This window comes from Cryptomeria japonica, chromosome 9 (assembly GCF_030272615.1).
Source record: "Cryptomeria japonica chromosome 9, Sugi_1.0, whole genome shotgun sequence".
Classification (NCBI taxonomy): Eukaryota; Viridiplantae; Streptophyta; class Pinopsida; order Cupressales; family Cupressaceae; genus Cryptomeria; species Cryptomeria japonica.
The window spans coordinates 188931490-188944013 of NC_081413.1; the positions used below are offsets into that span (position 1 = coordinate 188931490).

General features: G+C 37.0%; 1 protein-coding gene across 13 annotated transcripts in view; it reads left to right on the plus strand.

Moving 5' to 3' along the window:
- The window catches only part of LOC131038358 (glycylpeptide N-tetradecanoyltransferase 1-like), a 73984-nt gene that overhangs the window by 40168 nt on the left and 21292 nt on the right, over positions 1-12524 (plus strand). For 8 of the 13 annotated variants that reach the window (XR_009358945.1, XR_009358946.1, XR_009358947.1 and 5 more), the window contains exon 2: positions 5434-5522. Coding sequence is in view for 6 of the 13 variants with exons in the window: in XM_059211286.1 (XP_059067269.1) it covers positions 5434-5522 (89 nt within the window). In the remaining 7 variants the exon portion in view is untranslated. Of the gene's footprint in view, positions 1-5433; positions 5523-5707; positions 8087-12524 lie in introns of those variants that run through there. The other 5 variants (XR_009104409.2, XR_009358942.1, XM_059211285.1 and 2 more) reach the window with 2 other exon arrangements.

The following is a 12524-nucleotide window of genomic DNA, read 5'->3' on the forward strand; positions in this document are numbered from 1 at the left end:
ATTTAATCTATCTTGGATAAGCTTAACAAAGTGTTTCAAGACATTCCACTGAGACTGCCCCCTAATAGAGGTTTTCAACATATTATAGATCTTGAAGAAGGAGCAAAACCAATGATGATTACCCCTTACTGCCATCCAAAGGCGTATAAGGAAGAAATTGAGAAGGCAATCGAAGAATTGTTAGATATGGGACATACAAGGTCGAGTTGCAGCCCTTTTGCATCTTCTGTAGTGTTGGTCAAGAAGAAAGATGGAATTATGTGAATTTGTATTGATTACTGAGCCCTCATCAAGAGAACCATTAAGAACCACCACCCAATACCACGAATTGATGAATTGATTGATAAGCTACACGGAGCTAGGTACTTCTTCAAAATCGATTTGCATTCAAGATATCACCAAATCAAGTTCAATGATGAGGATGTACACAAGATAGCATTTCAGTGTCATTATGGGCACTACAAATTTTTAATTATGCCCTTCGGTCTAACAAATGCTTCAACAACTTTCCAATCATGTATGAATCAAATATTTATTCTACAATTGAGAAAGTTTGTTTTGGTCTTCTTTGATGACATCTTAGTTTATAGAAAAACTTGGGAAGATCATTTAAAACATTTGGATGAGGTGTTAAATATCTTGGAGCAGCAGTCCTTTAATGCTAAAATGTCTAAGTGCGAGTTTGGGTTGCAAGAAATCTTGTATTTGGGATTCAAAATGAGTAATCATGGGGTAAGTGTAGATGAGGAGAAAATCAAGGCCATCCAAAAGTGGCCTAGGCCAAAGTAATCTAACGCAATTGAGAGGATTTGTGGGGTTATGCAGCTACTATAGAAGGTTTGTAAGGGTTTTTTCACAGCTTGCTGCCCCCTTAACAAATTTAACAAAGAAGGGAGCATTTGCATGGTCACCATCAGCTCAACAAGCTTTTGATAAGCTCAAAGAGATAATGAGTTCGTGTCTTGTGTTAGCAATTCCAAATTATTCACTTCCTTTTGTCTTGGAATGTGATGCATCCGGTGAAGTAATAGGGGCTGTTTTGATGCAAAATAAACACCCCATAGCATATGAGAGTAGGAAGCTCAAAGAGGCTTAGCGTAAGCTCTCAATTTATGACAAAGAGATGGCTATCACGCATGCTTTGACCAAATTCAGGCAATATTTTATTTGTACTAAGTTTGTGGTTAAGATTGATCATAACAGTTTGAAATACTTCCTCAATCAAAGAGATTTGAATGATAGGCATCCAAAACGAGTAAGAAAAATTTAGGCTTATGATTTTGACATTGAATTTTTTAAGGGACATAATAATGTGGTGGCTGATGCATTGTCTAGAAAACCTCATTTGCATTCTATTTTTGATATATCTGCCAATTGAAAGTCATTAATTGCAGTTGAGTATGCCAAAAATCCATTTGCTAATGATATTTTGGAAGGAAAGGTGCAAGCTAACAAGTTCAAAACAACGGTTGAGCTGATTCTTTATAAAGGGTGAATATACATCACACCTGAATGTAAAATGAAGGAAAGGATTTTAAAATTTTGCCACGATACTTCACTTGCTGGTCATCCAGGTTTCTACAAAACATATAAACAAGGGAACACTTTTCTTGGAAAGGATTGAGAAAAGACGTGATATAGCATGTAAGAGAACGTAAGGAATGTCAATAGAACAAGGAAGAGCATGTGTTTTCAACAGGGTTATTACAGCCTTTACCTATCCCAAATCAGAAATAGGAAAGTATTTCGATGGATTTCATCATTGGGTTACCAAAGGTTCAAGGTAAGGATTGTTTGTATGTGGTGATTGATAGACTCACAAAATATGCTCATTTTTATGCTATATCATCAAATTCCAAGGCAACTCAAGTGGCATATCTATTTTTATAGGAAAATTTTTAGACTCCATGGTTTGCCAAAAACAATTGTGAGTGATCGGGACAATAATAGGGACAATAGGTTCCTTAGTATGTTTTGGCAGGAATTGTTTCGTTTAACAGGGACAAAGTTGACACCAAGTACCAACTATCACCCCCAAACAGATGGGTAAACTGAAATTGTGAATAAGTGGATTGAAGGCTATTTGAGAAATTATGTTATAGGGCAGCAAACGACGAGGGTTAAATGGTTGCACTTGGGTGAGTATTGTTAGAATACATCTTACCATGTGCCCATTGGTATGACCCCCTTTAAGGCACTCTATGGCTATGATGCTATGTCATTCATGGATTTGATATTTACGAATAATAGAGTGCCAAGTGCAAAGGACCTGGTCCAGAAAAGCAAATATATTATAGCGTCTCTCAAAGAAAATCTACAGGGAGCTCAGAATTAGCAAAATTTGTATGTGGATCGGCATCAAACTGAAAGGTCATTTGAGGTGGGGGACATGGTGTTCTTGAGGTTGTAGCCCTATCGACAGTCTTCCATCAAGGGAAGTGGAGCCAAAAAATTGAAACCATGTTTCTACAGGCCTTACTGGGTGGAGAGAAAGGTGGGGCAGGTTGTTTATGAACTGGAATTACCTCCTACAACAAAATTCACAATACATTCCATGTCTCATGTCTTACAAAGGTGCTTGGACAACAAATTGTGCCTTCAATAGAGCTGCCACCACTTGATTATGAGGGAAAATTAATTTTGGAACCTGAAACAGAGTTAACTATGAGAGAGCAGCGACTAAGAAACAAAGTGGTTCCAGAATACTTGGTAAAGTGGAAAGGACTACCACCAGAAGATGCAACCTGGGAGGGGATAGACATTTTTGAGCATCCCAATCTGAAATTGTTTGAGGTTAAGCAATTAGAGGATGGGAGGACTATGATGATCCCGAGTTAGGGGATGGTCTTTGGGGCTAGCGGTGTTTTATAGCACCTGATATCTTTATTTTTGCATTATCGTTTCTTAATAAATTCGGAATTTTAGACAAATAACATTGTCTAAAGTTTAAACTCCCTATGTTGGGTTGGGCTAACCTGCTTTGAGTGAGTTAGTAAATTTAATAATTTTATTTGTTTTAGTTGTTTGGGCCGATCTTGGGAAGATGGCTATCTAACATGGCACAGGTGCTATTTATAGAGGCGCACATCTCATTTTTGAGATATGCTTGGGTTTTGGATTAGAAGTGCGGTCACTGTGTGGATCGTAGAAGGCGATTAGTAAGGTGGGATTATACCCCCATCCTCTCTATTCTCAGTTCCAAGCAATTCGCAACATCAGTCTTTTCTTAACAATCACATTTTTCTCCTTTCTGTGACACAAGTGTTGTGGTACAGGGATCGCGTGGTGCGGGAGGGGGTCGTGAAGTGTGAAGGGTTGTGTGTGTTCTAATTGTGATTACAGTCAGTTAGAGCTTGGGCCGTGTGAATGTCCAATTTGCTCTCGTCTTTGTGACAGGGCTCGGGCTTCCATTGAAACAGTTTGTGTGGCACGATAATCAGACCTTGATCACAATCATTAGCAATAGAAGTCGCTGCAGCAGTTTCACGTCAGATAGGGATCTAGTACTTTCAAAATCTGACTTGGGAAGTCTGACGGTAGCAGCCAGCCTATTATAGCTCATGTCTCTGATGCTTGGGGGTGTAAACCGTAACATTCTAGTCTGATAATATCTCAGGAACATTTGCCTATATTTTCTGTGAGTCATTGCAAAGTACTGTGTGTATTGGGATAGGTATTAAATACAGAAATAGACTTCTCTGATTATTGGATGTATTACTGATGGTTGATTGAAACTACTACATGCAATATTAAAAACAATCTGAAGGTCAATCTCTGCATTTTTCTGGAAAGTGTCATTATAATTTTGCTTCATCCTTGGTGTTATTGAAATTTCATTTCAGATTTCTTAACCATACACAAGTAGGAACATTGCACAAAGCTTTGGAATGGTACTCATTGCAGATGGCCTCACTCTTCCAACATTGCGATTAGCTAAACTACATGTATTTAACATTCTCCTATCTGAAAAATAAGTTGTAGCATATGGAGAGATCAAAGCAATTGAAATTGTAGATGGAAACAAATAACTTACCTCGCCACTGCTGGTGACAATCCATGGCAGGAGCCATTTGGGCTCTACTACTCTTATCATTGCCAATTCCCAAGAAATCAATTGTGAGCAACTGAGGTCGAGACATCTCTTAACCAAAACAGAATTAAAATTCGCTGCAAATAATTTCAGAAATTTAAAGGGATTCTATTTTTAAGACAATGTGCCATGGGGGTATGGTATTCAACAGTAATGTATTCGTAAAACATTCACATCCAAACCACAGACTCTGCATCTTTGGTAGCTTTGTCCCAGCTGAGTGCATACTGAATGTTATATAAATGTCATGCTCAATGGGGAAAGGGAAACTGATTGGATGGTATTCGATTCATTAAAAACTCATGAAAGACCGTTACACGCTAAATGTTTCAAAGTGGATTACCTTTGCTAGGCATTAAAATATAATTGATGTTAATTTTAAATGTTGAATGTGGATGGAAATGGATAAACAACACAGTCCTTGTCATGCAAAAATAATGGTTCCATAATGATCAGATCCCATTTATGCAATCCTAATGGAAGAAAAGAATGACATCAATTGAATGGGACAAGTGGGGGGGTTAATTGTAGACGGACGTCAAATTATATTGTGTGAGGTTTTTCTTTACACAGGTCTTTAAGATCCATTAATGCAACTATAGATGCCTCTCGGTGTAACAACTCTTTTGAAGACAACAAATACAGATAAACTAAAAATTTAGTGTCCATTTAGAAATATGTATATGGGATTAAACAAAAAGATATATGCAGAATGCAAAGAGCTGACCTGCTCTTTTATTCATGAGACTCTTCCCTGAAAATTTTCTTTAATATTGTCAAACGTCATTTGGTGTCATTTATGTTTAAGAAGCTTTTCTGTGCTGATAATGTTCTACAATTCAACATTATTAAAAAGTTTGTCAATCGTTGGTTTTTTATTGTATTTATCACACTCTTTCTTCCTATGTACTCCTTTATTCAGCATCTTTGGAATTGTAGTAGTCAATTAGTGTTTGTGCCTCATGGTAGGGTATAGTTCTGTATTAATAGAGCCAATATTCCATCTCCGTTAATTAGTAATGGCTTGTAGATGATTCCTGGGGTTGAAGATTAGCAGAAAGAAAGCTCTTATTGATGCAGAAAATTTATTTTGAAAAGAAATGATTTCCCAAATGATTCAAGCATCTTTCTTGGCATTCATGACCTGTGAGAAACATTCTAGTATTTAACATGCTCCACATTTTTTATCAATAAAAGGCATGTCAAAACTTAGTAGTTTGTTTTTATGTAAATGCATGTGATTATTAACACAAGCTTTTTAACATAACATGCAAAGGTTATTTAGACATTTCTTATTTCGAATTGATTTACAAAAGCATGTAATTATTTTTTCTTGTATGCAGATGAGTTACAAATTAGAAAATGTTTGTCATCGGGCGATATTGACAATAACACTACTGATGTAAATCTTGCTATAGATGATGGCCCTAAGGTACGCAATTGAATGTGACATAGTAATGATTACAATTAGTGTCTTTCTAGTTGAAAATTTTACCCTTTTTTCTGCGGACTGGCTGGTTACCGAATCTGTAATAAATTCACATGCCATCTATGCAAATATTTTTGTTCATATGAGTATGAACTGGCAATACTGAATTTCAACATCTTGTGTGCTAGAGAATTACTTGGCTCAGTGATGCAGCCCTGTTTCTGAACCTGCATAGCCTCCAAAAAAAACAATACTCTGTTCTGAAGACTGATGCAAGTCTATTTCTTGAACCTGCAGGTTAGCCTCCAAAGGAAAAATATCATTTTCTGATCTAACTCATGAAGATAAAACAGAAACAATGACAGAATTAAAATGGCAGGATAACAACCATTCTGTCAACAGACTCAATATATGAAATACACAATAAGATATTATATTATATTCAACTGACAGGATGTGGGAAGGAGAAATTTAAGGAAGATACTCTGCATCACTCAGTCTTTATTACTACTTTTTCCTTTTTTGTTGGCTATAAGTAAATTTATATTATAAAAGAGATAAAAACAAAATGCAACTGAAAGATTTCCAGATAGCAATAGCTACTAGTAAAGCCAAAATTAGGAAAACCCAACTATTCCACCATCCCCAAGAATCAGAAGAGTCCATGATCCAAACAAAACTCACATTCCCCAGGAGCTTCAAGCAAGAAGAATTAAGCTTGATCATCATGAATAAGTAGTAGAAGTTGCCAAGATGTGTTCGTAGGCTGAGACTCCCAATCAGTGACATTTCAGTTGCCTTTGACATCAGATTGCCATTTAGCTAAGCAATCTGCAACAACATTCCATTGTCTAGGGATATAGACAAAGGAAATGGAATCAAAATGCGGGGTAAGATGAAGAATCTACTCAACAAGAGAAGTCTATCTCTAGGAAGACTCATGTAGCTTCTATCTGTTCAAAAGATAAATTAGGATCATAGAATCCATTTCACAAAGAACCTTCTTCTGCCCAGCTCGCAAGCTTTCTTAAGTGCCACAGGAATGGCTTGAGCCTCCACTTGATTATAAATACAACATCCCATAGGAGAAGTGAAGAAGTGAACTGAACCATCGCTATCTTGACCATCCTCACTGATCTTACCAACACCCGGGTTGCTTCGTTAGGATCCACTAGTATTAATTTTGAAGAAACTGAAAGGGGGAGCATAACTTACCACTAGTACATCATGTGGATGTCCGTATTTCACGGTAGCAGCCTATGTCAATTTCTTGTTTGGTGACTGTTTCCAAGTGCTTTTCCACTTATCACCTTCCTAGGTCAGTTAAAATGGCCCAGAATGATTCCAAATGACTGCTCAACCTCTTCCTTTTGCCTTCTCTTTTCTGAATGGATCTTTTCATCTGGACATTGGCTTTCACTTGGAGCTCTCTTGCGCTCTCAAGCTTTATAGCTTTCTACATCTCTTATAGCATTCCTTTTAGCTCTCTTGTTCTCTTCAACTTACTCAAGCCTCTGCAGGTGATATTGTTCTTGTTTCTTGTTATTATTGCAAGTATTTCTCTTGTTCCCTTGAGCACCTTGGGATTCTCACATCCTTTTTCTTTCACTCTAGTGGCACTAGTTTGCTCATTCACAACTTTGACCATTCCTAGATACACTTGGGATTAGAGCATTCACACACTATTTTCCTTTCTATCTATCTTGGCATACCAAAGTAGAGATTTGACTAAGGCAAATCCCCAAATAGCACCAAACATTTTTCCTTTTTCTTGTCTTTGTATGTATCTAAAGAGCACTCAATTGTATGGAGTTTTGCAAGTGCTTTCTCGTTTATGAATCCATTCCTATTCTTTATTTAAATCATGCAAATCTTGTTATTTATTTTATTTCTCTACATTTCCATTATCTATTTGAAATAAGCCAGCTAATGAAACCTAACAATCATAGATGAAAAAATCTGCCAAAAATCTTTTAAGTCCTGATTTTTTGCGAGTCATTTATGGGACAATTTAATATGCAAAAAAATCTTGGGCGATTTTTTTGAAAAAATCGGGGCGATTTATTGAAAAAAATTGCAAAAAATCAGGAAAAAAACTCAAATAAATCTGCAGTAATGATTTGTTGGGTATTCTTTTACTAATTACTATCATGCAATTGATTACATAACCTTGCACCTCACCATTTGCGAATCAATTAGTGTAATTGTGTACCTATCCACAAGAAGTTAAAAATAGGTGCCTTCAAGGGATGCGGCATCTCCATGGGAAGAATGTGAATCCTTTGGGTGTATGTGTGAGGAAAACTTCAGTATGGTGTTTTTGCATGATATGGTAGTTTCATGTGGAAGTCTCGTGCTTCTTGAATCATCTTCTTGACAATGAAGGTATGTTGTGAAGGCTGACAAAGTTCATCAATGTGTATGAGATGAGCTGAAAATTTGAAAGGCTTTGTGTGCACATGCCAATGCCAGCTATTGAACAAATTATTTATTTTATGGAAGATGTGAAGTAGAGGAGCATTAATTCGACAAAAAGGAGATTAAAGGAATGCAAATCCTCTATAATATATATTGAGCTCAAATTCATTTAGAGGTTGCACTTATTGTTTGGTATATGATATGTATTTAACTCAAACTTTGATTTATATATGATGGAAAACAGTAATATGTTCTACAAATTCAGTGTATATGTGTGGTTTTCAAGAATATTTCAAGAATTATATATTTTCAAATGTTTGATAAATTTGCTGAGTTTTGCCCATTTTTTCCCCATTTATTGCCGAGTCCCGAGTTTTCAAAAATTTTGGGCCAAAAGAGTTATTGCCGAGTAAGAGTTTTTCATCTTTGCTAACAATAACCGACTTCCACAATACTCTCAAAAATTAGAAAACAGATTTATACTTTCAAAGTCCTTTCTTCAGATGAATATAAAGACTCAGAATTTTTCTGCTCAGAATATCAAAATCAATTACTTGATCCATGCCATTAACTCAGCACACATCCACAGTTTGGGTGAGTTTTATTGTTCACAAATAATAGAGTATACAAAAAAGATTTCATAAATGATAAATACATATGGCAAAAGTGAAACAGTTTCATACAGGTTTTCTTTAACTCCAGGAGCTGGGTTCTTGTCCACCTACGATAGTAGATAGGGCTCTTGCGTTTTGAGGCGCAAGCTTTATGTGTCTTTAACACTGCATTTTTCTCCAATGCCATTGCTACTATGCCTGAAGCTCGCTTAAGCTGTTTCTGAGCCAGCATTCGTTCTTTAAGCATGGCCCTCTTGCCATCCAAACACACACAACATTCTAGCTATTTTAGCTCTTCCCTACATTGGGCAGGAAGAGTACACGCATTCAGTTTGGGTATTTTCTTTTGTTTTCACTTTTGTTCATATGTGTTTCTTTCATAATTTCTGTCATGTGCTTTGAACGGGTTAGATCAGTTGATCAATTTTCTTCATGGATTCCTCTAATTGAGAATACTTTTTAGCAGCAGGTTCATGTCCAAACAATAATCTGGTTGGATGGTCGAAATCTGGTGGTTATATGCTTTTATCTTTGTCTGACATAAAACTGAACTTAAAACAGGAAATAGAACGTTTTGAACAATAGAAATACTTCCTTCTGGAAGTGAAAACGTCATAAATATGACTACATTTTCTTTATCATCAAGTGCACCATCTTGTATAAAGATGTTAGACTAGAAAGGAAGGACTGCATGCAAGGACAGTAGCCGTGGAAAGAGATCTCCTCTCTTTGTTTTGTTTTTTCAAACCTTGAATTTCATCTAAATATAAGAATCAATCACTTCAAGTTTCATATTTCTACCAAAAGTTAGATCGCAAATTTCTATTTTTACTACTTAAGCTCACTACATTTGATAATGCTCTGTTATATTTGTTACCTCTTATCAAAGACTAACTATTTCTTTGTAGATTTCTCTTATGAAAGACCAAATATTTCTTCTCTAGATAAGGATAAAATCATAAAACATAAATTAGCCATGTTTTAATTTTTTAAAGCCTTGAGTTTTTAAACAGATACAAGAATCTATCACTTTAACTTTCATTTTTGTACCAAATGTTTTTTTTCAATAGATAAATTGCAAATTTCTATGTTTAATATATAAGTATATTTGATAATGTTGTGTTATATTTGTTAAAATCGGCTATTTTGTCGGGATAAATATATCTGAGTCTAGCTAAAATTTATGTTTTAACCGTTATCAGGACCATACAGTCAATAGGCATTATATTTGCAAAAAAATTTTGCAGGTTTCAAATACAAAGGGATGAGAAACCACAAAAGTAAAACTGCCCTGTCTATACAGAACCATTTGATCATGTGTGCAAACTGCCTTGGCTATTCTAAGCATTTAATTATGTGCAGGTTATAGCCCAAGTTGCAGATGGACATCATTACCTTCTCAACATAAGCTTCTTGGTTAATCTATACTTTTGTACAAGTAAACATAGTTTATCATCTCCGACATGAATTTTTTTCTAAAACCTTCTATTATGATCTAAGGGAGAGGGCCTCATAGTGGACTTGGGTCCTACACTGGATATAGGAATTGACTCAAGTGGGGTAAGCTGTAGACTATCATTTAGTTAAAAAATATTCAAATAATTCTTAAAAACTGCACAAAGATGAATAAGATCGGAAGCTTTGTCTGCAACTTGGCTCTGCAAGCGCACGCGTGGCGGTCTGCTAAGGGGTCACCCCCCTAGTTGTGGAGCAGGTGTCAACCCTCCTCCACCGTGGTAAGGCTTTTCTAACCTTTGATTTTTTTTATCGTTGCAGTTATTTCCGTTTATCCTTGTTTGTTTGGTCGGTGAGTGCGTTTGCAGGAGAAGTCATTCCAGGCACGAGTGACTGTACTCGAGCCATTAATGGCTTTGGATCTTGGAGGGGAAGCGATTAAACCCGATAAGGGAGATGCATCGGGCATGGAGCAAGTTACCGCTGCAAGTAAAACTTTCAGAGACACCCTCGTCCACCCCTTGTTGGCGATCTCTGAAAATGCTAGGTTTGTTTCTATCGACCCCACGAAGGTAGGAGAGAATGGAGAGCAACCTGCAGCAGGTAAGGGATCTAACCTCCCCTTAAACTCTCTCTCCATCGTACCTAATGAATCTATTGTGAATGAATTAGGTTTAGAAAAGAACAGACTAAAAGCTGTGGCAATCTTCTTCGCTGCAGTTGATATTGATAATTGCCCGGCTAGAAAATTTCTAGATGATTGGTTCAAGAATGTTTGGAGTATAAAATTAGGGTTTCATATATCTTTCTGTAGGCTCATACAGAAGGGTTTGTTTGTTATTTTTTTTAAAGAAAACAAAGCTCAAGTGGAGATAGTGAAAAACCAATACTAGACCGTTGGTCCTTGCACCTTTTGTGCCCTAAGTTGGAAACCGGAGGCCATAAACGGTGAAATCTTAGCACTTTCGTGCCCTAGGTGGATGATAATCAAGGATGTGCCTCCTTTATTATGGAGATTCATCCCTCAACTGATCGAACCAATTGGTAAAGTGGTTTGGATAGACAAATCAACTAGTCTAATCCCACATCTTGACGCGAGGGTTTTGGTTTCCATTAATCCGGGAACAGATATACCAAGTTCCCTCACCATTAATTTGGGGGATGGCATAATCTCCCGTGCCATTGAAATTCTTGTTGGTATAAATGCTTGTTTCTTATGTAGAAAAGGAGGACATATTCGGAAGAATTGCCCTATATTAACCCATAAAATTGGCTTAAACAAAACTAAAAAAGGGGAATAGAGTGCCCCCATTTCGGCCAATATTAGAATTGAATTGACCAAATCAAACAAAATTGATGCTGCTAATAACAAGCCGAATACGGGTGCGGTCGAGAATGTAAAGTATCTGCCCACCTTGGATAGGAATGTGAATTTTGGTAATTTTAGGGCGGATCCCCCGCCACATTCCCCAATTGTTGTTACATTAGAGCAAATGGAAGAAGGATATAGTCGTAATACGATTGGAAAAAACCCTAAAAAAAGAAGACGAAAGAACTCCCAACAGTTACCCCAAATTCATATTAGAGGTAATGATTTGGATAAGGATAAGCAATTATCTCCCCATAAAAAGATAGAGACCATCAATACCTCACCTATGGAGGATGATTCGCAGGAGAAACCGCCGAAGGGGAGATTCTCTGGAATTAAGATGATTAATCATGGGACTAGTTCTTGTGAGATGAATCTTGAGGGGTCTGAACGAATCGATAGGGAATTGGATAAGGATAGTCCCCTTTCCCTCGACAAAGAGATCCTGAATGTTGTGATCTCTCAAAAGGATTCGGCTAATATGGACTTTTCCTTTGAAAATCTAGCATCTGGTGACCTCAATGGAGAGGGAAATGGAACTCTGCTTGCACAAAATCCTACCAACTCGACTCAGACCACTCATTCTAAGGCTCTTGTGGAGATAGCAGATGATTGCAAGATCGAAGTAATTGTTGCTGATCCAATTGATGGCGAGAAGGGCATTTGTGATCTGCCCAAGAATGATAGGCCTACCTTAATTATTAATGCTAGAGATCTCCAATCTGAGACTGTGGGGAATCCCTGCCAGACAGATCTCACCAAGGAAGGAGATTGTGAAGATGAATCTCCAAGTGAAGAAGAGATAGAGAATGAGGACAATGAAATGGCAGAAGGTGGAAGTACCCTAAACAAGATAGGTAATAGAAGAGGGAGACCGTTGGGGTCTAAGAATAAAAACCCTTCCAATAAGAAGAAAATTGGACAAAATAAGGATCTCCCTAAATGCTATAACAACTTCAAGGCTGCAAAGGACTCACATTAACCACTATACTCAATGAAGTGCATCTCCTGGAATATTAGAGGTCTAGAATCACCGGACAAAAAGAAGGTCATTAGGAGATTTTTGAATTAGCATAGGGAGGCTGATGTAGTTATGCTACATGAATTAAAGGCCACTAAGTTCCCTCTTGAAGTTAATCTCGACTATAT